This window comes from Cervus canadensis, chromosome 22, assembly GCF_019320065.1.
Source record: "Cervus canadensis isolate Bull #8, Minnesota chromosome 22, ASM1932006v1, whole genome shotgun sequence".
Classification (NCBI taxonomy): Eukaryota; Metazoa; Chordata; class Mammalia; order Artiodactyla; family Cervidae; genus Cervus; species Cervus canadensis.
The window spans coordinates 41,456,544-41,477,914 of record NC_057407.1 but is presented as its reverse complement, the minus strand read 5'-3'; the positions used below and the strand labels follow the sequence as shown (position 1 = coordinate 41,477,914).

At 49.0% G+C, this 21,371-nt stretch overlaps 1 protein-coding gene across 1 annotated transcript in view; it reads right to left on the bottom strand.

Moving 5' to 3' along the window:
- Positions 1-5,584: 5,584 nt before the first annotated feature.
- Positions 5,585-21,371, bottom strand: part of LMCD1 (LIM and cysteine rich domains 1) — a 56,992-nt gene continuing 41,205 nt past the window's right edge. Inside the window, exons 5-6 of the mRNA XM_043441817.1 lie at positions 8,149-8,364; positions 5,585-6,244 (exon numbers count right to left, since the gene is read on the bottom strand). Coding sequence (XP_043297752.1) covers positions 6,086-6,244; positions 8,149-8,364 — 375 coding nt within the window. The 3' untranslated portion in view covers positions 5,585-6,085. The remainder of the gene's footprint in view (positions 6,245-8,148; positions 8,365-21,371) is intronic.

The following is a 21,371-nucleotide window of genomic DNA, read 5'->3' as shown; positions in this document are numbered from 1 at the left end:
GGATAATATTTCTTCTGTCTACAAGTCCAAATCCTTGCTGTTGTTCAAGAACCAAAGCTGTTCCAGACTCAAACCAAAGGAACTCTTTATGCTCATGCCTGCAGATTCCATTATCATAGAACTGAGGGAATCAGTCCAAGAGATCATTTTGCTTGAAACTAGTAGAATCTGACTGAACACACATCATGCTTGAGAAGAAGGAGCAAGCACACTTCTTCCTTCAACAGCATCATCTCCAGTCTCAGGTCAAAGGCAGGGAAGTGTGAATGGTCTGCATGCATGCCATGGCACCCTCTCGGCTTCCATGGAACTGTCTCAGATTTGAAGCCAAACTTTTGGAGCCAAAGGCTGATAACCTAGTGAGTCAAGCACTCATGTCACTATTGCCTGTGTCCCCCTGGGCAGACTTGACTAAACGTCCAGATGAACCAGGGGGTGTAATGGCTTCAGAACTGTGTCAGTCAAGCTAAAACGCGAGACATCGTGGGTATTAGTCACATTTTTTCGGGCTGCAGTGAACAAGACCTCAATAATGAGAAACTGTATGGTGAGGAAAGGTGTCATACAATTAAGGAATGTGTAGCCCAGCATAGAGTAGAAGGAAATTGTCTCATGTGACAGAAAAGGCAGAAGTGAGTTCACTGGCTTGATGACATAACCAAGGATCTAGGTACTGTTTAATTCTCAGCTCCATCTCCCTCAGTTTATTAACTTGGTTCACGTGTCTCCTCATGGTTCTAAGATGGTGCCAGGAACTCCTACCTGACAGCACCCAACTTAAGAAGACGGGACTGCCTGAGAAACGGCTGAATCCCAAACTGGGGCGGGAAAACACAAAATGAGCTGAGAGCTCCTTGTGGTGCCAGAATGTAAAATTATGTTCAAGGCATGACGGCGACCTGTCAAAAGAGTGTAACAGCCAGCTTGTAAACGTTTTTGTTGGCCATATTTGGGACAGTTTGAGCATCAAAAGTAATAATGAGAATAGTAGATCATAAGCAATTTAATAAAATAGACATCTATAACTCCAAACTGACAGAACAATGAATAAATACATAAATAGGGAGAAAATAAAGATTTTCCTTATAGTAGAATGCTAACTGATAAATATGGAAGGAATGATTGAATTAGAAAAAAATCAGCATTTGGCAACTGTTGTAGTGATAATTAAATCATTCAAGAAACCTCAATGGATACTGACAAGCAGTGGGTGGAATTTTGATGAGGAATCAGGATATTAACGTAGTCTCAAAGTATCTTCCCACAAAATAGTCATTAAGTACAGAGAAAAGGAGTAACTTTATAATGGAAGGATCTAGTATAATCAAGTGTTGAAAATTAATATCAACACTGATAGAACAAATAAAAATTTTATATTATCTTATAGGATGCAATGAAAGGAAAACAGCATCACTTCTGTGGCCTTCCTACCAAAAAAGCATAACCTGCATCTAATTATAAGAGAATATCAATTCTCAAATCCAATTTGATGGACATTCACTCATTAAGTGACCTTTAATCGTTTAAGATGTTAAGATGGTAACTGTCACAGCAAGAAATAGGATTACTTCCCAACTGAAGAAAGCTAAAAGGGACAAGTTAAGTAACTGCAGTACGTAATCTTGGACTGGATTTTTTTTGTTATAAAAGACATTATTGGGACAACTGGTGAAATGTGACCAAGATCTGAGAATGAGAAGGTAGAATGTTAGTCCCTATTTTTGATGTTATCTCATGCTCAGGTTGGAGAACGTCCGTGTTTGTAGGAATCACAGACTGAAATATTCAGGAGCAGCGGGGCATTGTGTCAGCCAGGCTCTCACACAGTCCAAGAAGTCAGGTTCTTTGTTCTCTTTTTGAGACTCGAAGTTTGAAATTATATCAAAAGAAAAAGAAAGTAGGGCTGTTCCCTCCAGAGCATCTCTTTTCCTCGAAGAAGCATTTTTAAGTAGCTTCCCTATGGCGAAGCCCCACTGACCTGGCGCAAGTCACGTGCCTGTCCTCCAGCTGCCAAAAAGGCTGGGAGAATGAGCGTATGTCATGGGAAGTGGGCTGTCCGCACCAAGAAGAAGGAAATGGAGCCAGCAGTGTCTGCCTCAGGCTGAAGTTCCCATATTCGATTTAGGTGCTTTTGGAACCCACTGCCGTTAGCAACAATGAATCATCCCAGGGCCCTCTGCAATTTGTTCTTTGATTTAGTTGCTAAGCATTATTCTAAGGATTGGAGACCAAAGATGATGAGAGTATGTGTTGTCTAAGAAGCGCATAGGGGAGCCTTTCTCTAACTAATATTTATAGCACAACAGAGTCAGTGCAGGGATCGCCATAAGCCTGGGGGATTTGGGGAACACAGGTGAAGGGGAAGGGCACCTACAGCACTCTTGTAGGGAGGGTGAGGCCGGGGAAGGGGAGTGATGAGCGTGAGAGCTGCTCTTCCTGCTGACGTGGGGATAAGCCATGCATGAGTTATAACACTTTAGAGCACATGTCCTTCCAATTCTGATGCAGAATCCCATTCAGCTCTGGAGCCCCATGGACAAGGCAGTAATAGGGCCTTGGGCAATAAGACCTAGGGTCTTTTATAACAAAAAAAAATCCAGTCCAAGATTACATACTGCAGTTACTTAACTTGTCCCTTTTAGCTTTCTTCAGTTGGGAAGTAATCCTATTTCTTGCTGTGACAGTTACCATCTTAACATCTTAAACGATTAAAGGTCACTTAATGAGTAGAATGTCCATCAAATTGGGTTTGAGAATTGATATTCTCTTATAATTAGATGCAGGTTATGCTTTTTTGGTAGGAAGGCCACAGAAGTGATGCTGTTTTCCTTTCATTGGGGAACTCTGGGCAAAGCGAGCAGCTGGAGCAGCTAGCAGAGATGGGGGAAGCTGGGGTGTATGCATTTGGCTACTGAAAGGAGAGCGGGAAGCAAGGTGGGTTGGGGCCGCGAAAATTAAGAAGCTTGACTACAAAGCTAGGAGTGAAAGTCGCTCAGTCTTGTCTGACTCTTTGTGACCCCGTGGACTATACACTCCATGGAATTCTCCAGGCCAGAATACTGGAGTGGGTAGCTGTCCCCTTCTCCAGGGGATCTTCCCAACCCAGGGATTGAACCCAGGCCTCCTGAATCGCAGGCAGATTCTTTACCAGCTGAGCCACCAGGGCAGCCCACAAAGCTTTCCACCTTCTCCTGTGTGTGAATAAGGGGCCCCTGTTTTGTAGAGGAGAGTGCCCGGGAAGGCTGTGTTTCTGAAAGGTCTAGCTGAGCAGTGTGTGGACAGAGTGAGTTTGTGGCAGGAAGACTCACTAGGAGACCATTGTCAATCTGGGCAGAAAACATCCAAGGTGAAGGACAGCCTTGGGGATGGAAGGAAGAGGTGATGGGAGAGAGGACTGCATTGAGTGACCATCAGGAGGGGTGTCAGAAGGGATTCGGGTGTTCCAAGTGCAAGGTCAGTGTCATTAGTAGACACTGGGAAGGCAGCAGTGTGCTCTGGGTGGTGTCCACCAGGGTCTGTGGGGGACATCAGTCCTGTCCACAATAGTGTGGACAGAGGCACCAGGGCAAACTCAGTCAGGCATCACTCTGGGGCTTCATGTACCCCGTGGTCTCTCTGTGCAGCCATCACCAACCCCTGCTGAAGACTCTATGCAGGCTACCTGTTGCTCTTAGGACAGAGACCGGTCTTATCTGCTACCCACAAGGCTGATGGCCCCCTTGTGCCTGAGCATGTTCCCTCTCTGGACCTGCCACACCCGTCCATGGACCATGGTCACCACTGTGTCTCCAACAGCAATAAATAGGTGTTGAATAACCTGGCGCTTCTTCAGCCACAGGGCCTTTGCACATGCCATCCATGCATCCATCTTTAACATCTTCCTTTCCCTCTTCAGATCTCAGTTCACATGTCGCTTTTCTAGGAACACCTTTCCAGACATCCCTGATTAGGCCCAATCTCTTTCATTTGCTTTATAGAGACACGTTTCCCCACCACCACCTTTATAGTATCCATGTGTACATGCATGCGTGCTCAGTTGCTAAGCTGTGTCTGACTCTTTGGTCGTCTTGTGAACTGTAGTCTGCCAGGCTGCTCTGTCTGTGGAATTTTCCAGGCAAGAATACTGGAGTGGGTTGCCATTTGCTCTTCCAGGGAATCTTCCTGACCGAGGGATGGAACCTGCGCCTCCTGTGACTCCTGCATTGGCAGGCAGATTCTTTACCACTGAGCCACTTGGGAAGCTATAGCATCTGTAGTAACAGTTAATTTTAAATCTACTTGTGGGAATATTTGCCCAAGGCCCATTTCCTGCACAGACTGTGAAGTCCGGGGGCATTGTTCTTTCTGTGAGCACCATCCCCACCTGTACTCAGCAGAGGAATTGGAACTCTATAGTGCTCAGTGAATATTTATGAATGAATGGATGAGGGAATGTATGAGTGAATATTCCATTGGTGCTACAGGAAGGGCTGAGAAGATTATGTTTCAGAAGCACCTTCTAGGACAGAATTTCAGTTGGGAGGAGTTGGTCTTCAAGGAACCAGCACAGAAAAGGGATGGGGGAGAAGGGGAGGTCTTGATCCAGAGGAGTTTCTGAATGTTTAAGAGAAATAAGGAAACTGAAATCTAGAGAAAGAAAGGTTTTAAGACCAGAAAGACAGTTAAGCCACGTGTTGGAGGGATTTACATGTCAGGGTGAGGACTTGGTTCTTGAGAGGCAACTGGGAGCCAGGAAGAATGCATCTGGAAGCTTCTCTTTGAGAAGGTGGGCGTGGAAGAGAAACAGGGTGGCCAGAGAGAGCAGCTGGACACAGAGGGCCACAGAGGACCAGGGTGTGGCCGTAGCTGTCACCGGGCTTGCAAAGCATGTGAATGGGGTGTTGTAGACAAGAGGATGTGAGTGAGAGCTGGGTGGCGAAGGTAAAGAAATTGGGCAGTTTAAGAAAGAAGGCCATGGTTGACTGGACTGTGAGCTACTAAGACTCGGGTCTTTTTACACTTAAATCCCCAGTAGAAAGGAAAATGTCTTTTTTTCCTGAAACTGGGGGAAGGAAATGAATTTGGAGGCTGTAAGTGCACCGAGGTCATAAAAGAGAGACTAGCCAACGAACTAGTCTGTTTGGTTGGCAACATTTACAAAAGGGAGTGATTTCTCATGAAGTCCATATTTCCTCAGGTCGGCCTGCACTGGTCAGCATGTCCCATGCGGCACCCACTGGTTGAGCTGAGGTGGCCCTTTCTGAACGCTCCACCTGGTCTCACTCCCAGAGGGGCTCACTCATCACCTGCCTCAGCTCTGAGAGCACTGAATTGCCGCTCCTGTTTCTAGGAGGCTGCTTTTAGGTTCCCGTGAAACACGACACTCTCATTTCCATCGGTGTCCTGGGGCTACCTGGAACTGGGCTATGGGGGTTCTGCCCTGAGGACCTACAGTCCCCAAAGAAGTCTGATGAGACACAGCTGAGGAAGAGACGCACCAGCGTTCCCGGGGCCTTCTGCCGCCAGCGCTGGCATTCAGGGTCTTGGGGCAAAATAGATGTCCTGAAAAGATGGCCACGTGGAAATAAATAATGAGATCAAGGTGTATGAGAACTTCATAAAACTTTTATTGGTGTATTTATCATGCCAACATTATTTTTTTATTTAAAATTCAAATCCCATTTGAAAAGGAGGCAACAAAAGATCGTTGGGATCCCAGGCTGCTCCCGGAGGAGCCTCCACATTCACGAGAAAGCACGCACACCCTACAGCTACAGGATTTGATCACTCAGAGTTGCATTCTGGGAAACTCCTCCTAGAGAGCCCTGGCAGGATGCCTTTCGTTGGTAGCGGGGAAACAACAACAACAAAAACAAAACAACTGCATCCTAGGACTTCTCAGAACATCTTTGGCTTTGAAACTCTTGACCCTGAAGGATCCATCACCACCCAACCTAGAATATATGTGTATATACATATTCCCACTGGAAAAAAGATGACTGTTTTTGTTGCTGGCTGTCTCGCCAGACCCTTAGGATGGCCTTGGCGTGCTGGGCTCCCCTCCGCAGCAGGATCCTGTGGGTCCCGGCCGCGGGCAGTCAGCCCTTCAGGAGCGTTTGGACTTGCTGCATGTCGGGCACAGGAGCTGACCCTTGGTGACGATGTACGCCCGGCCGCCCAGCTGCTGCTCGCAGCCCTCACAGACAAAGTGCTTTCGATGCCAAGCCAGGTCTTCCACCCGCTGGTAGTCCTCTGAGAAGATTATCTGTGGAGGGGAGCAGAAGACACGGACAATTCAGGCTCTGTCTTGAGGAGACAGCATGTGAGATGGTGGTCCCCCCTACCGCATTCTTGTTATGTCCTTTAAATGCTTCAGTGGAGAAATCAGACATAAGTCTCAGGCAGTAAGTACAGTATGTGATCAAGATCATGGCTGCATCTTAGCATCTTGGATGGAAAAAAAAAAACACAACAACCCTCCACTGTTGGCAGGTTTTACGAATCTGGCATCTGGGATGCTCTGTGGGTCAAATCCAAAGCCCAGTCGTGCTCTGAGCTGGTGAAGACCGCCTCACTACAGCCAAGTGGCCAATGGCCAGTCTGCAAGAGCAGGCACACCCAGCGTGACTTGGGCTTGGAGCAAAGTAAACTTTGGGACATCTGCGCGATCTGGTGAGGAACCAGAGAGCAGAACCACAAACTGGTTAAATGTGCCTTCTCATTTCGAGGTCAAACAGGGACCAGGTATGAATGTTCATTTAAATACTTAACAGCGCATGACTTGGGGCAAATTTCTCAACCTCCCTGTGCCTCAGTTTCCACATCTGTAGGATGGGGATATAAATACCACCCAGCCCAGGGGTTTTATGAGTGCTCCAAGTGTTGCTGCAGATGGAGTACTCAGAATGTAACGGAGACAAAGTCAAGGCTGTGTGGTTAGCACTGACCCCTCTGAGCTGCATTTTCCTCAGATGTCAGATGGAGATAGTGATTCCCTCCCTGTAAAAGGCTGTTGTGAGATGTAAACGGCACGTCACAGAAAAGTCTACAGCACATTAGGACGAGGAGGGGTTACCGCGAACATACCGTGGTCCTCACAGTGTGAGCTGGGGGCCGGGCCTGCTCACAGCCCTTTTCCTTTCTTAATGCTCTTGCTGACACAGTTACAGTGTAGGAGGATTACAGGGTCTTAACTTCTCACAGAGACCAACATGTGGAAGGCGGGAGGGGAAGATGCTAGCTCAGAGTGAAGAAGGCATTTCTAACCCTCACGAGTGCCAAAGGTGAAGGTAGCGAGTTTCCCGTCACCAAGGGCATGCAGACAGTGGTTGTTACTGTCATAGCGATTACTGTCACTCTTCACACACCTGTGAGTGCCTCTGGTCTAGACCCGTATTGGAGAGCCGCACCCCTTTCCTAGCATCTCTGTTGGATTGTCTTATGTTGATGCTACATGTTACGGTAAAACTGTTGTCTCATTGTGTATTATGTGATCCTAAGAGTCACAGGCAGGAGGAGAAGGGGACGACAGAGGATGAGATGGCTGGATGGCATCACCGACTCGATGGGCATGAGTTTGAGTAAACTCCGGGAGTTGGTGATGGACAGGGAGGCCTGGCGTGCTGCGATTCATGGGGTCGCAGAGAGTTGGACACGACTGAGTGACTGAACTGAACTGAAGAGTCAAGGCAGCTCCTATTTTTTCAGTCACTAGGTTGGGCCCATGCCAAGCATTTTCAGTCATGATCTCGTTTGTCCTCACAGCAACTGCACGGGGTGGGCACTGTTACCCTCCCACTTTTTAGGTGATAAAACTGTGACACAGGAGTTAGGGACCCATATGCAGAGCCAGGTGTGAACGTGTTCTGTCTGCCTCCGGGTGACACCCCATGATGTTCTGAGCACTTACTAAGTGCCAGGCCTCTTGCCAAGGATAAGATTTGACAGGTGCTCTGTGTCCCACCCATCCCAACAGACCTGGGGCAGGAACTAATTTCTGCCCATTTTGCAGATGGGAAAACAGAGGCCGAGAGTGTGAAGGGGCTCTGCGCCCCAGTCTTCCTACCTGTGGATCACATCATTGGTGAAACCACACTCTCCTGGGCCTCGGGGTCGTCTCCTGCAGTCAGAGGCACGCCTACCCCACTGTCCACCCCCACAGGTTCTCACCTCATCGCAGCCGGAGCACCGGGGCCGCAGGCTCTCGCAGTAGTGACGGCCACACCAGGGCGCCCCATCCTTCCAGAAGTAGATGAGGTCCACCAGCGGCTCAGAGCACTTGATGCACACGAAGCAGGCAGGATGCCACTGCTTGCTGTAGCCTGCCCTGTCTGAGTAGACCACAGGGCTCTCGGCGGGGGCCACTCCCTTGCAGAGCTCACAGACCTGGAAGGAAGGGTGGGGGTGGACCCCCAGGACATGAGGCGGTCAGGAGTGCATCATGACCCAGGTTCCAGGGTTCACTCCAGTCCTCTGCTTCCTGGGTGATCTTGAGCAAGTTACGGAACCTCTCTGTTCTTCACTTTTCTCATGTGCAGAGTGTAATAATAATACTACCTACCTAGCAGGTAGCTGTGAGGACTCAAGTGCTTGTTTAGTACAGTGATTCTCACACATTTTGTTCTCGGGGCCTTTAGACTCTTCAAAAGTTATTGAGAACCTCAAAGAGTTTCTGTTCATATGGGTTAATAGCTCCTGGTATTTACCATACGAGAAATTATAACTTAGGAAAAAGTTAAATAACTACTTATTAATTCATTAAAAATAGCAAACCAACAACATGTTAATATAAATATTTGTAATTAGAAATAACTGTATTTTCCCAAACAGGAAAATTGAGTCAGAGTGTGGCCTTGTTTACATTTTTGTAGACCTCTGATGACTGGCTCAGTAGAGAATTTCTCAATTCCGTGACTGCTTTAACTTTTCATCTTTTGCATTATGTGGTTTTCTTTGAAATACATGAAGAAAATCTGACTTTACACTTATTAGGAATTGAAAAAGGAAGGAAGGCATTTAAAAAATAGCCTTTCCAGATAACTGAACTATTTTTGTTTGCTATTAATCAAAATTTGACAAGTGGTAGTTTCTCAGAGGGCTTCCCTGGTGGCTCAGAGGTTAAAGCATCTGCCTGCAATGCGGGAGACCCGGGTTCGATCCCTGGATCAAAGCAAGTTAACGCAGAGCCTGAAACATATCAACCAGCCTTTCATCCCAGTTTTCAACACAATAAAACCCACCGGTCCACCTTGCACTTTGAATGAATCTCTTACCTATGCAGGGTTGCCTTTTAATAAACTTAAAATTTTAGAAGTTTTTGATTCACAGAAAAAACTGTACAGGTAGTGCAGAGAATTCTTGTAGGCCCCACACCCACTGTCCTGTTTTCTTGGCATCTTACATGAATACGGTGTACTTGTCACAGTCAGTTAACCAGTACTGATATGTTATTCTTAACTAAAGTCCGAACTTTCTCCAAATGTGCTTAGATTTTACGTAATGTCCCTTTCCTCTTCTAGGATCCCATCCAGGATCCTGCATTATAGAGAGCGACCATGTCTCCTTAGGCTCCTCTGGGCTATGACAGTTTCTCAGACTTGCCTTGTTTTTAATAACCGTGGAGGGCTTCTGGTCAAATATTTGGTATTTACCACAGAGGTAAACGGCTGCTCTCATCACATCCTATCCAGACGACATCCTCAATCTGTAAGATCTTTCAGTTGTTTCGGAGTTCTCGCCCACTCCCCAGGACTCCCGTGCTGAGGGTGATGCTGGTTGTCATCTCCCTGGGGCAGGCGCATATCCAGCATTATGCTTGGCTGTTTTCACTCCTGACTGACACCCTTATGAAACCCAAGAGAGTTACTTTCCCTTCTGGAGTTATTTTCCTTTTAGGGAGACCTGTATGTCCTCCTCCCTCCCTCCCCCGACTGCCCACCCCCCAAACACGGCAAAATCCAGGTTCACAGAGATCCAGTCACTACAGTGGAAGGGAGGCAAAGCTGGGGTTTCAACACAGGCCCAGCCGGACCCCAAAGCCGAGGTTCTTCCTACTCAGTCATGTGGTCTTTCCACGAGTGTCGGCACAACTACGGCAAACACAGCTTCTGCCCGTTCTTGTAGCGACCGTCAGCTTCAAATGCATTTTATGTTTGAACTCCAATTTAGTGACATGTTTTTCTTCTGCCCCAAAAGAATTCCATTTTTCATGAGCAGACCTGTGTTACAGACTGAATGGTTCACCTCCCCCAATTAATATGTTGAAGCCCTAAAGTGTGACTATATTTGGAGATAGGGCCTTTAAGGAGTTAATTAAGGTTAAACGAGGTCATTAGGGTGGGGCTCTAATCAGACAGGACTTGTGTCCTTAGAAGAAGAAGAGAAACCAGAGATGGTTGGCTTTCTTTCTGTTAGTCTCTCTCTGGGTGTACTCACAGGGAAAGCCGTGTGAGGACACCCTGAGAAGGGGGGCCCCTGCAAGCCAGAAAGAGGGGTCTCACCAGAACCCAATCGTGCCAGCACCTTGAGCTTGAACTTTTATCCTCCAGAACTGTAAAAAAACACATTGCTGTTGTTTAAGCCCCCTGGTCTATGATATTCTTTATGGCAGCCCAACTTGACTAAAACAACATGTATTATAAAAGCCTGTCCTAATTATCCTACTTTATTTTGAATTTCAAAAAGTTGTGGACATTTATTTTCTCTCTTGCCACAGAAAGTTCTTATGTGATATCACTGATTTTAACTCTTGGCCCATAACACCTGATTAATTGATTACCTGGCCCTCTATAGAAATGCTTGTTGACCCATGGCTTGAAATGAACATACTGTCTTACTAAGCACTAATTATATGTCAGCCCAAATAGAGATATTTATTGTTTTGCTATGTAAAGATGAGTAGGCATGTATTGAAAGCCTAAACACTTTGTCTTATTTATATACTTTAATTGCATACTTAATATATTCTTGTAAATGAAGAAGAAATAAAATGGTGATAATCAGGGAGGGAAAACCAAGTGACAAAATAAGTTCAGGTACTGACAGTGGTCCCCAAGCACAGCCGTGGTTGAGCGCGTGCCCAGATAGGAATGTGTTTGATTAGTTGGTCCTGGCTGCCTGACGACGTGCCTTGGACCATACTGGATCTGTGGTTTCATTTATGCCCACAAGAATGATGTGTGTGAGTTCCTCCCCAGAGTGAAACCCTGTCACTTTGCACATGACTGAGCCCCAGCTCACCTGGAACTCATCAGAGCCTGCCTGTGCATGCCTGCTCAGTCATGTCCGACTGTGCGACCCCACAGACGGTAGCCTGCCAGGCTCCTCTGTCCATGGGATTCTCCAGGCAAGCATACTGGAGTGGGTTGCCATTTCCTCCTCCAGGGAATCTTCACAGCCCAGGAACTGCACCCACATCTCCTGCATTGGCAGGTGGGTTCTTTACCACTGAGCCAGCTGCGAAGTCTTACGGGAAAACAGATAATGGATCCACATTCACTGATTGTCACATCTCTTAAGCATAACTGGGAAGTGTCAGCTGTCTGGTGAGGGCTGTTTGAGAACCAAGTGAGTTTCCTATCCATCTGTCTTTCCATATTTCACAGAATGAAGTTTCCAGCCCCTTTTCTCCCACACGGAAGGGCTTTCTGTCCATCCAACATGCCTGGCCAGGTATCACTAGGCAACATCAGTGGGGCTCCCAACTTCAAATTTCCAGCTGTTTTCTAACACAGAGGTGGGGAAAGGAAGGGATATAAATGCACCTGGGTGTGTCTGGGGGGAAGTGGTGGTCCCGGCAGGTGCCTGTGACCCAAGAAGGAAACAGAGGGATGTGAGTCAGAGAGGCAGTCTGGGGTGATCACGGGTGACTCTGAACTGTGGGTTGGGATCTCACTCTGGAGGTAATGGGGAGCCATTGCTGGTTCTGGAAGCCAAGAGGGCCGAGTTCTGGTTCGTACCGTGGGAGAGAACTCTGGGAGCACTGTCTGAAAGGACTTTGTCAGGGCCTGTCTGGGGAGTGTCTTTTCCCTCGTTGTCCCCCAGCATTCCTGGCTCTGCACCCCATTACTACCAGTAGCCAGTCCTTTTTCTTTTAAGCTGATCCTTTTTAAAGCAAACAGTGTCACTGCCATTTTACGAAAACATGATGTCTGATTAGTAAGTCCTGTCAACATGCGTCAGGAACCAACTTCTTCTTGTCTCTGAGCTGGTCTCAAAGGATGAGATATCTGATAGTGTCTTCATTCTATCAATCTGGCAGCCCCTCAGCCACCAGGGCCATCCTGGCAACCAAGAGTCCAATGGTCCAGCCTGCCTGGGTCCTGTGATCCAGGGTCTGCCTCTGCATAAACTTAGTCTATCATCCTTGGTACTGAGGATTACCGTTTCTAAACTGCAGTGGATGCTTGAGCTGGGTGGGGGCTAGCTGTGTGACCTTGGGCAAGTTAACCAACCTCTCTGTGCCTTAGTTTTTTTCATCCATCAAATGGAAAATACTACTAATGATACTCAGAACATCATAGGCCTGTTATATGGATTAAGTGAGATCCTAGAATTAATGAACTTTTTAAGGGTTCAGTACTAACTAGCTAAAATCTACCGTCATCCCTACCCAGCCCTGTTTATAAAAAGTTGAGGCTTGGAGGAGTTAAATCCATTTCCTAAGATGACAAAGATGTCTCAGGCAGGATCTCCTGCTGGTTTGGAGGCTTGGGTTCCTTTCAGTAGGACCATGAGCACATGGAGTGTGAGGAGTTCATTCCTGCCACCCGGGGCTCTGTGTTTTTCCATGTCTGTTCTCTTTCTCTGTACAAGGCCAGAGAATAAAGTCAGGCGAGTTCTATCCTGTCACTACCCCAGACTCGGCTACAACCAGTCCCTGGCTTGGCAGGCCCGCTAGTCTCCCTCTCCCATCGTACCCCCGCTAAGACTGTGCTCTCCGTTCCGACAGGCTGAGGCACCTCCCCCACCCTGCAGGGTCTGATGAGTAGATCTGGGAGGGGGGAAGGAATCTGCAGACTCCCAGGGGATGCTGGTGTAATCAGGGGACCACAGTTCACGAATCACTGTCACAGAGCATTTAAACATGACCTTATATATAAAATCAGCAAAAATGACATCACCAGTTAGGTTCAGTTGGAGCAAAAGCCAATTTGAATTCCTGGGATGCTTCAATTCTAGACTGTTTTGAAGAAAGCTCAATGTAGTCATTCCCAGGCGATGTCCCCTCTGGAGGAGACAGCGTGGTCCAGTAGAAGTCCTTTGGGACTGGGTTAAAAGGAGCAGAGAAGAACATTGATCATTGGCATGTCAGTGGGTTCTCATTCAGACTCCCAATTGGCTAAAATCAGAGCTTCTTCATGGGAATCCGTCCATGTACTGGTTGCCATGTGACCTAGTTTTCAGACTGTCGTCCCCTGGGGAAAGGAGCTGTAGCACAGACCTTTCTTTTCTTTTTTTTTTTTTTTAATATTTATTTATTTATTTGGCTACTCTGGGTCTTAGTTGCAACACTCGAAATTTTTAGTTGCAGCATGCAAACTCTTAGTTGCAGCATGTGGGATCTAGTTCCCTGACCAGGGATCACACCCGGGCCCTCTGCAGTGGAAGCATGGAGTCTTGGCCCCTGGATCACCAGGGAAGTCCCCAGACCTGTCACAAGTAGAACATATATTACATTTCTCCTGTGAATGTCTCTTCAACTGAAGTTTTGCCCTGTCCCTGTCCAAACGGTGAAAGAGTCTTCTTTACAAGGGTCTAAATGAAAGACTTTATCTATTCCGTACTTTCAGTTCAGTTCAGTTCAGTCTCTCAGTCGTGTCTGACTCTTTGCGACCCCATGAACCGCAGCACGCCAGGCCTCCCTGTCCATCACCAACTCCCGGAGTCCACCCAAACCCATGTCCACTGAGTAGGTGATGCCATCCAGCCATCTCATCCTCTGTCATCTCCTTCTCCTCCTGCCCTCAATCTCTCCCAGCATCAGGGTCTTTTCCAATGAGTCAGCTCTTGGCATCTGGTGGCCAAAGTATTGGAGTTTCAGCTTCAACATCAGTCCTTCCAAAGAACACCCAAGACTGATCTCCTTTAGGATGGACTGGTTGGATCTCCTTTCCATGCAAGGGACTCTCAAGAGTCTTCTCCAACACCACAGTTCAAAAGCATCAATTCTTCAGCACTCACCTTTCTTTATAGTCCAACTCTCACATCCATACATGACCACTGGAAAAACCATAGCCTTGACTAGACTTTTGTTGGCAAAGTAATGTCAAGTAATGGCTCTGCTTTTTAATATGCTGTCTAGGTTGGTCATAACTTTCCTTCCAAGGTGTAAGCGTCTTTTAATTTCATGGCTGCAAGCATCATTTGCAGTGAGTTTGGAGCCCAGAAAAATAAAGTCAGCCACTGTTTCCACTGTTTCCCCATCTATCTGCCATTAAGTGATGGGACTGGATAGCCATGATCTTAGTTTTTTGAATGTTGAGCTTTAAGCCAACTTTTTCACTCTTCTCTTTCACTTTCATCAAGAGGCTCTTTAGTTCTTCTTCACTTTCTGCTATAAGGGTGGTGTCATCTGCATATCTGAGGTTATTGATATTTCTCCCAGCAATCTTGATTCCAGTTTGTGCTTCCTCCAGCCCAGCGTTTCTCATGATGTACTCTGCATATAAGTTAAATAAGCAGAGTGACAATATACAGCCTTGACGTACTCCTTTTCCATACTTTGGGTCTTTGTAAACACCTGCTTTGAGAAAGCTGAGGAGCATGCTAGATTCAGTTGCCTCCAAAGCTCACACACTGTAGGGCTGGGTTCCATCCACTGTGATGTGTGGAAATGATGCTGGCAACTCTGTGGACCTTCCTCCCACCAGTAGGTGTCTGTCTCCTTTGTTCACACGGGGTCCTGCCTTAGTGACTCATTTCTGTAGAACTGAATGTGACAGACGGGATGCTGTCAATTTCCAAGGAAGATCCTAAAAGGCAGCTCAGCTTTCACCAACCCTCTTTTTTTGTGAGTTCTGGTGGGGGCGGAGGCAGGGGGCTGGGAAAAAGTCCTGAGGCCCCCTTTCTAGGGCAACTACGCAGGGAAAACACCGAGATAGAGGGAGAGGCCAAGGCCCCTGCTATGGTCCAGCCCCAGCCTTCTCTGTCTTCCCAGCATCATGGCCAGAGACAGGCTAGCCCGCTGAGCCCTACCCGAACTGCTGATCTGTGAGCAAAACAGACGTCAGTGCTCTGAGCTGCTGCATCCTGGGGTGGTATGCTGCATGGCCCTAGGTAACAGAACCAGCACACGTGGGCACGCAGAGTCACTCAGGCTTCTGAAGTGGAAGTAACCAACACGCAAAGCATTGCAGGAAACAGCAGGTCCAGGCCAGTGGCCCCAGGTCCCACGGCCAGAGAACTATCTCCAGGGACGAGACACCCTAGCCTTCAGAGACAAGTCTGCAGACACCGAGAACCTTCCCAACCAGCCACAGCCTCTCCGTCAGGGTGGCCAGCAGTTCTGTCCCAATCATGCTGTTCTCTTCTAGAAGGCTCTTATCCAAAGGCCTCCCCAGTCTAAACTCAGATTACCTCGTGAAAAGCTCACCATTATAACACAGTAAATATTAACACAAGGGCCTTGAATCCAGGCACTGGGTTCCCTCCAACACAAATACTCAACAATTTATTCATAAACAGCATCTCCCCATCTCCTCTTATGGCGATTATTCACCATCTTGGCTTTGCAACCTCATGTATCCCAGAGTAGTTTGGTTCCCCCTCTTTGCTCCCTTTCTGGCCCAGTGTGGTGGCGGGCATCTTCAGCCTCTTGTGTTCCGGGCCCCCACAACGGCATCTTCCCGGGCTCCCTCAGCTGCTGACTGCATGGGATGGTGCAGGCGCAGTGGTCAGCGTCCCGGGCTTTTGTACGAAGTCCCAGCATCGCTTCATCTTGGGGGCACCTTGGATGACTCAGCCGCCTGTCTGAGCCTCAGGGTCCTCCTCTGTGACACGAGGCGGGCCCTGATGGTGGGAACTGCTTAGCCTCCCTGTGCTTTGCCTCCCACGTCTTCTTGGGCCAGATCCTTTGAGGAGCTGGAGCTCTGCCAAGCGAGGTAGAATGTCAGGCATGTAACTGAGTCTCCCTCACTGGTGGTCTGCTGAAGGGGGAAGTGGGGGCCACAAAGCCTTCCTACATGCTACACTTGGAAGAGAGAGACTGTCAGCCTGGGGTGTTCTCGGGTCCAACTTTGACAAGCATGTCCTTACAGAGGGAGAGTAGGGACGAGGCTCACACGTGGTCATCTCCACTGCAGCGGCCTCACGTGGTGCCCAGGCCCCCTGGGAACTCTGGAAGTAGGGGAGCTTCCATTGTTTGGAGTCTGTGCGGGGTCTGGGGTGAGGCTGGCCTGCGTTCCAGTTCTGGCTTCAGCGCTCACCAGTTAGAGACTAGCTCGGGGAGAGTCTATCTTGTTGGGTAATTCTTAGAACTGAAGCCCCGGCACGACATAGGTCATCAGTGAGTGGCAGACGACACCACCCTCCATGTCATCACTGTCACTGAGTAACCTCCAGCAGGAAAAGAAAAGCCCTGTTTTAGTCAATGGAGAATCACGCAGCCACTTCAAGGGGGGTGGGGTGGGGCAAGATACTTGTGAGGCCTTCTGTGGCAACACGGAGAAGTATTTATAGTATCAAAAGTGGGATGAAAGGAATTTTCTGTGGAAAAGAAAAATCTCCTTTAATGTCATTAAAATTTCTCCGCCGTAAAGGAGGAGGCAAGCGGATGTGGAGGAGCCTGGTAACCATGGCGACTGGGAAGGCTGCCTCTTGGGCCTTTGACCCTCGGTCCTCAGCTCAGACGGGGCTCTTAGGCATGGGGTGCTGGTTTCGAGTGTGCAGAGAGAGACGGGCTCTCCTGCCAGCCCACAAGCCAAACATCTGCTCTGACCACGCTTCGGCGGTCCCTTGCCCACAAATATGTCCCCGTCGGGGCTGGAGTTGGGCTGAGCTGCCAGCTGCTGTAAGTTTCCATCTGCGAGGCCGGCCTCACGGGAGGGAGGGGACCCAAGCCTCGGGTCCCTCCTCTGTGCATTCTTGTGGGGAAACGGGGCCGGGGGAGGTCCACTGTCATTTGGGACCTGAGTAACACATCTTTAAGACTTCCAGAAATGCCTTCGCTTCTTTCAGTCTGTTCTCCTTTTAATCTTCTCCGGGGCTATGGCCTGGCCCAAAGCAGGAGCTGGGGGGCTCCTGGCAGGAATGAAAAATACGGAAGGGTGGAGATGACATTAAATGCTATGTCCTGGCTTGCTTTCTTCTTTCTTCGGTTACAAGTTTGGGGTGTAGAGAAGGGAGGAAATTCCTGGGCAGGATGAGCATGCCCAGGAAATCTGTATATTGAGTTTCTGAGAACATATCCAGTAAGCTCTGTAAACGCAGGGCAATGGTCTGGTAGAGCTGTTCACTGCCAGTGCATCAAGGTCCGGTGTCTGTGGGATCCATCCAGGTTCGAGGGGTCGGGAGCAGGATGCGGGGCCCTGCCGTGCGACTGTGGAGGTCCAGGCTGCTTGGGTGGGCAGCTTCCTGATCACAGGATGCTTCGAAGCCCCCAAGACTCCTGAGAACCCATGGCGGGTGGCATTGGAATGGGGTGGACAAGCGCTTCCCTTGTTCCTAACTTGCCCCCAAATTCTTTGCTGGCTGGGCTGTGAGTGACTCCACACATTGCCACTCACCCCAACAAACAGAAATGCACGCGCGTTTGCTTTGTCTCCACCCTGCCAAGACCCCACAGGGCTGGTGACACAGAAGGACCTGGGCTGGAATCTCACTAGCAAACCAGCTAACCAGCTAACCTCTCCGTGCCTCAGGCTCCACATCTGTAAAATGGGTATAACAACCCCACCCTCTCTCACCGGTTGTTCGGATGATTCAGAGAGATGAATGAGACTGCTGTGCAATGACAGCCCCCTCCCCACTCCACACACACATAGTGGGGCAAATCAGGGAGAGAGAGGGAGGCCGAATATTGGGGGGTTTTACTTGGCCTCAGTGGTTTAAAGGGTCTGCTTTGAGAGTAACAGTGGACAAGCTGGTATCTGGGATTTTTCTGTGTGACTTTTCCTCACGAAGAGGGCTGACTCTCATGGGCATTTCCCATGCTGCCACCTCTCCTAAGCACAGCGTCAGGGTGACACTTCCAGGGACCTGCTGCTCCCGCCATCCCGCCGCTCTCCGGCTTCACCCAGCACTCAGCCCATGGGTGGGGATTCCACACGGCTGACTCGGAACAAGATCTGGTGGGAATGCTCCTCTGGTCTGGTCAGTCTGGTGGGGGGAGGACTCGGCAGTCCGACCCTGGGGTCGCCCCGGGTTCCTCCCAAGGTTTCCGAGGAAGGCCATCACTGTAACAGGCTGCCCAGCCTCAGGACGGAGCTGAGTGAGCGCCGGGGAGGACCGCCGTGGGGTGCAGGCTGCCGGGGGCTCAGAGAGGGCGGGGCTGCTGGCCTCTGTATGCTGAGAGCAGAGGGCAGTGAGCTCCTGGCTGGGGCGATCAGGGCCGGTAGAGAGCGGGGGCTGTGTTATCTGCAAGTGTTCCCTGAACTCCCCGTGGACAGTTCAAAGAATTCGAGAGTGCTGCACGGTGTTCTCCAAGCTGGACCCCCAAAGCCGCGGGGAGGCCACACACATCTAGAACACGCCCATGTTAGCATCTCGCGGACCCTCACTGTGTAACAGATTGGCGATATCGTTTTGGCTGAGTTTATACATCAGGTCATTTTCAACCCTCTATAGCAATGGTACTCAAAGGGTGGCCCCCAGCCTAGCATTGGCATCAGCCTGGAGACTTGTTGGAAATGCTGACTCTCAGGCCCCACCCACATCCACTAGCCTGGGGTGGGACCCAGGCCGCTGGATTTTAGCCAGGGTGCCAGGTGCTTTTAGACATTGCCATAGTCTTCTGAAGGCTCTGAGAAGTCCAGCCTGAAAGAAACCCAGTTCGTTTTGTCCACTCTGATGTCCCCTTTACACGGCCACACGGCCCTTTAATAGCTTCATATCCTTGAGCTTTCCGGGCAGTAAGCTTTGGGAAACAGGAAGATGGGCTTGGGGGCTGACAGAGGCTGGTCTGAGTCCCACAGCCTCACATCCTGTGGCTGGGTGGCTGGGAGCTCTACATCAGCTGCTCCCCTGCTTAGCCCTGTCCTTGGTTCAGCAAAGGTCACAATGGTAGCTGCCGGCAACAGTCCTGACGCTCATCATCAGGGTGACAGAGTGTGGCGTGTTACCACTGTAGCTCCAGGGTGCTTCATGTCACGTGTCCTTCTTTCTGCCTCCTCTTCCTTCATATGTCGCTGTTTGATTTGGAATGTCAGTTCTGTGCGTCCTCCCTGTATCCGGGTTCTTAGGTTGAACACTCCGATGGCTTCTAGCCAGTTCACTTCCCGCCTCGGGGGAGCGAAAGTCAGGTCTGTGCCTGACTTTTGGCTTTGGAGGCTGTCCCGCTGCCCTTTTATGAGAACAAGAGGGGCCCGGCACACAGGCCGGCCAGCACCCACGTCCCCTTGATATGCTGCCCCCTGGGCTGGGGCTGCCAGGGACCACTGTCTACAGCCTGGCAAGATATTAGTTACCTTAATAGAATTTGCTTCCTGGCTTCGAGGAGATAAACATTGAGTTAAATACAGATAACAGGCAGGGTTTTCTATTCAGCATCACACAATAGAAAGAGTATCAGATCCGGAGTCTGCCCACCCCTGTCCCTCCCCGAAACGATGGGGCCTCAGACAAGCTACCTATGTTCTCTGAATTCCTCACACACCTGCAACACATGCGTGCAAAGAGTCGTGTCCGACTCTGTGCGACCCCAGGGACTGTAGCCCGCCAGGCTCCTCTGTCCATGGGATTCTCCAGGCAAGAATACTGGAGTGGGTTGCCGTGCCCTCCTCCAGGGGACCTTCCTGACCCAGGGATTGAACTCGTCTCTCTTGTATCTCCTATATTGGCAGGCGGAGTCTTTACCACTTGCGATACCTGGGAAGGCCCAACTATAATACGGGGCTTGTGAAATCAACCCACCAGGTAATGGTTTGAATTCATCCAAGACCTGAAAGTAGTGAACATAGCATGTAGCACACAGAAGATGCTTAAGGCGCGTAAACTTGAAATCTCCTTGTCCTCTCAAGCAAAACAGCCACCCAAGTTGTCCCCATCTTTAGAAGATCAATTTAGTTTCAACATTCATTCATTCATGCATCACATAATTATCAAGTACCTTCTCTGTGTATTCTATCAGTGGTGCCTGGTGCAGAGAGGGGGTGGTTAGATGTGTAGCCCTAGGTTACAGAGATAGACAAGACAGGACCTCAGCATCTAGAGGGGGTGATGGATGTGAGTCTACTAGTGACATAATTAGTTATCTAATTAAGATCAGGTTTAGGAAAAGGAAGGGGCTATGGTGCTGGAGAAGACTCTCGAGAGTCCCTTGGACTGCAAGGAGATCAAACCAATTAATCCTAAAGGAAATCAATCCTGAATATTCATTGGAAGGACTGATGCTGAAGCTGAAGCTCCAGTACTTTGGCCACCTGATGTGAAGAGCTGACTCGCTGGGAAAGACCCTGATGCTGGGAAAGACTGAAGGCGGGAGGAAGATGGGGAGACAGAGGATGAGATGGTTGGGATGACATCATCGACTCAATGGACACGAGTTTGAACAAACTCTGGGAGATAGTGAAGGACAGGGAAGTCTGGCGTGCTGCAGTCCATGGGGTCACAAAGAGTTGGACACGACTTAGCGACTGAACAACAACTACAAAGGAAGGGAAAGTCTGTCTTCCCTAACCAGCCCAACCCACCAATATCACCTTCCTGTGGATTCCCTATTTACTGTTTGGTCTTGTTTAAATGCTTCTAAAGTGTCAGAGCCATTTCTTAGAGCTGACTGTCGCCAAGGACCTGGGGTCTTAGACCGCCTCTGCCCTACTTCCATGCTGTCCAAACACTTGGAATCCAGGATGAAATACATTCTCAGATCAGCATTTCTCTCCTGGAAACGGCAACTGGGAAATGTCACAGACTTAAAGCTGCCTTCCAATTTGGAATTCCGCAGTACTTGTTAAAAGGCGATGGAGGGTGGATAGAGAGCAGGGCTGGGTAGCGGGCTAGTTTCTGAAAACACAGTCACTGCATCTAATTTTTAAAAATCAGTTCCTGGGGTGTGAATTCTTCCTGAGAAACAGGTCTTTTCAACACCATCACCAATTTGTGCTAGGGAAAATCAACTTCATTCTTTTGTCTTCGAGTTCATCGGATGGCAATCCCAAATGAATGTGCCCATGGGGTGGGCATTGGAAATGCAGGACACAGGTTTCGAATAGCAAGTGTGAGTTACTACAGAGAAG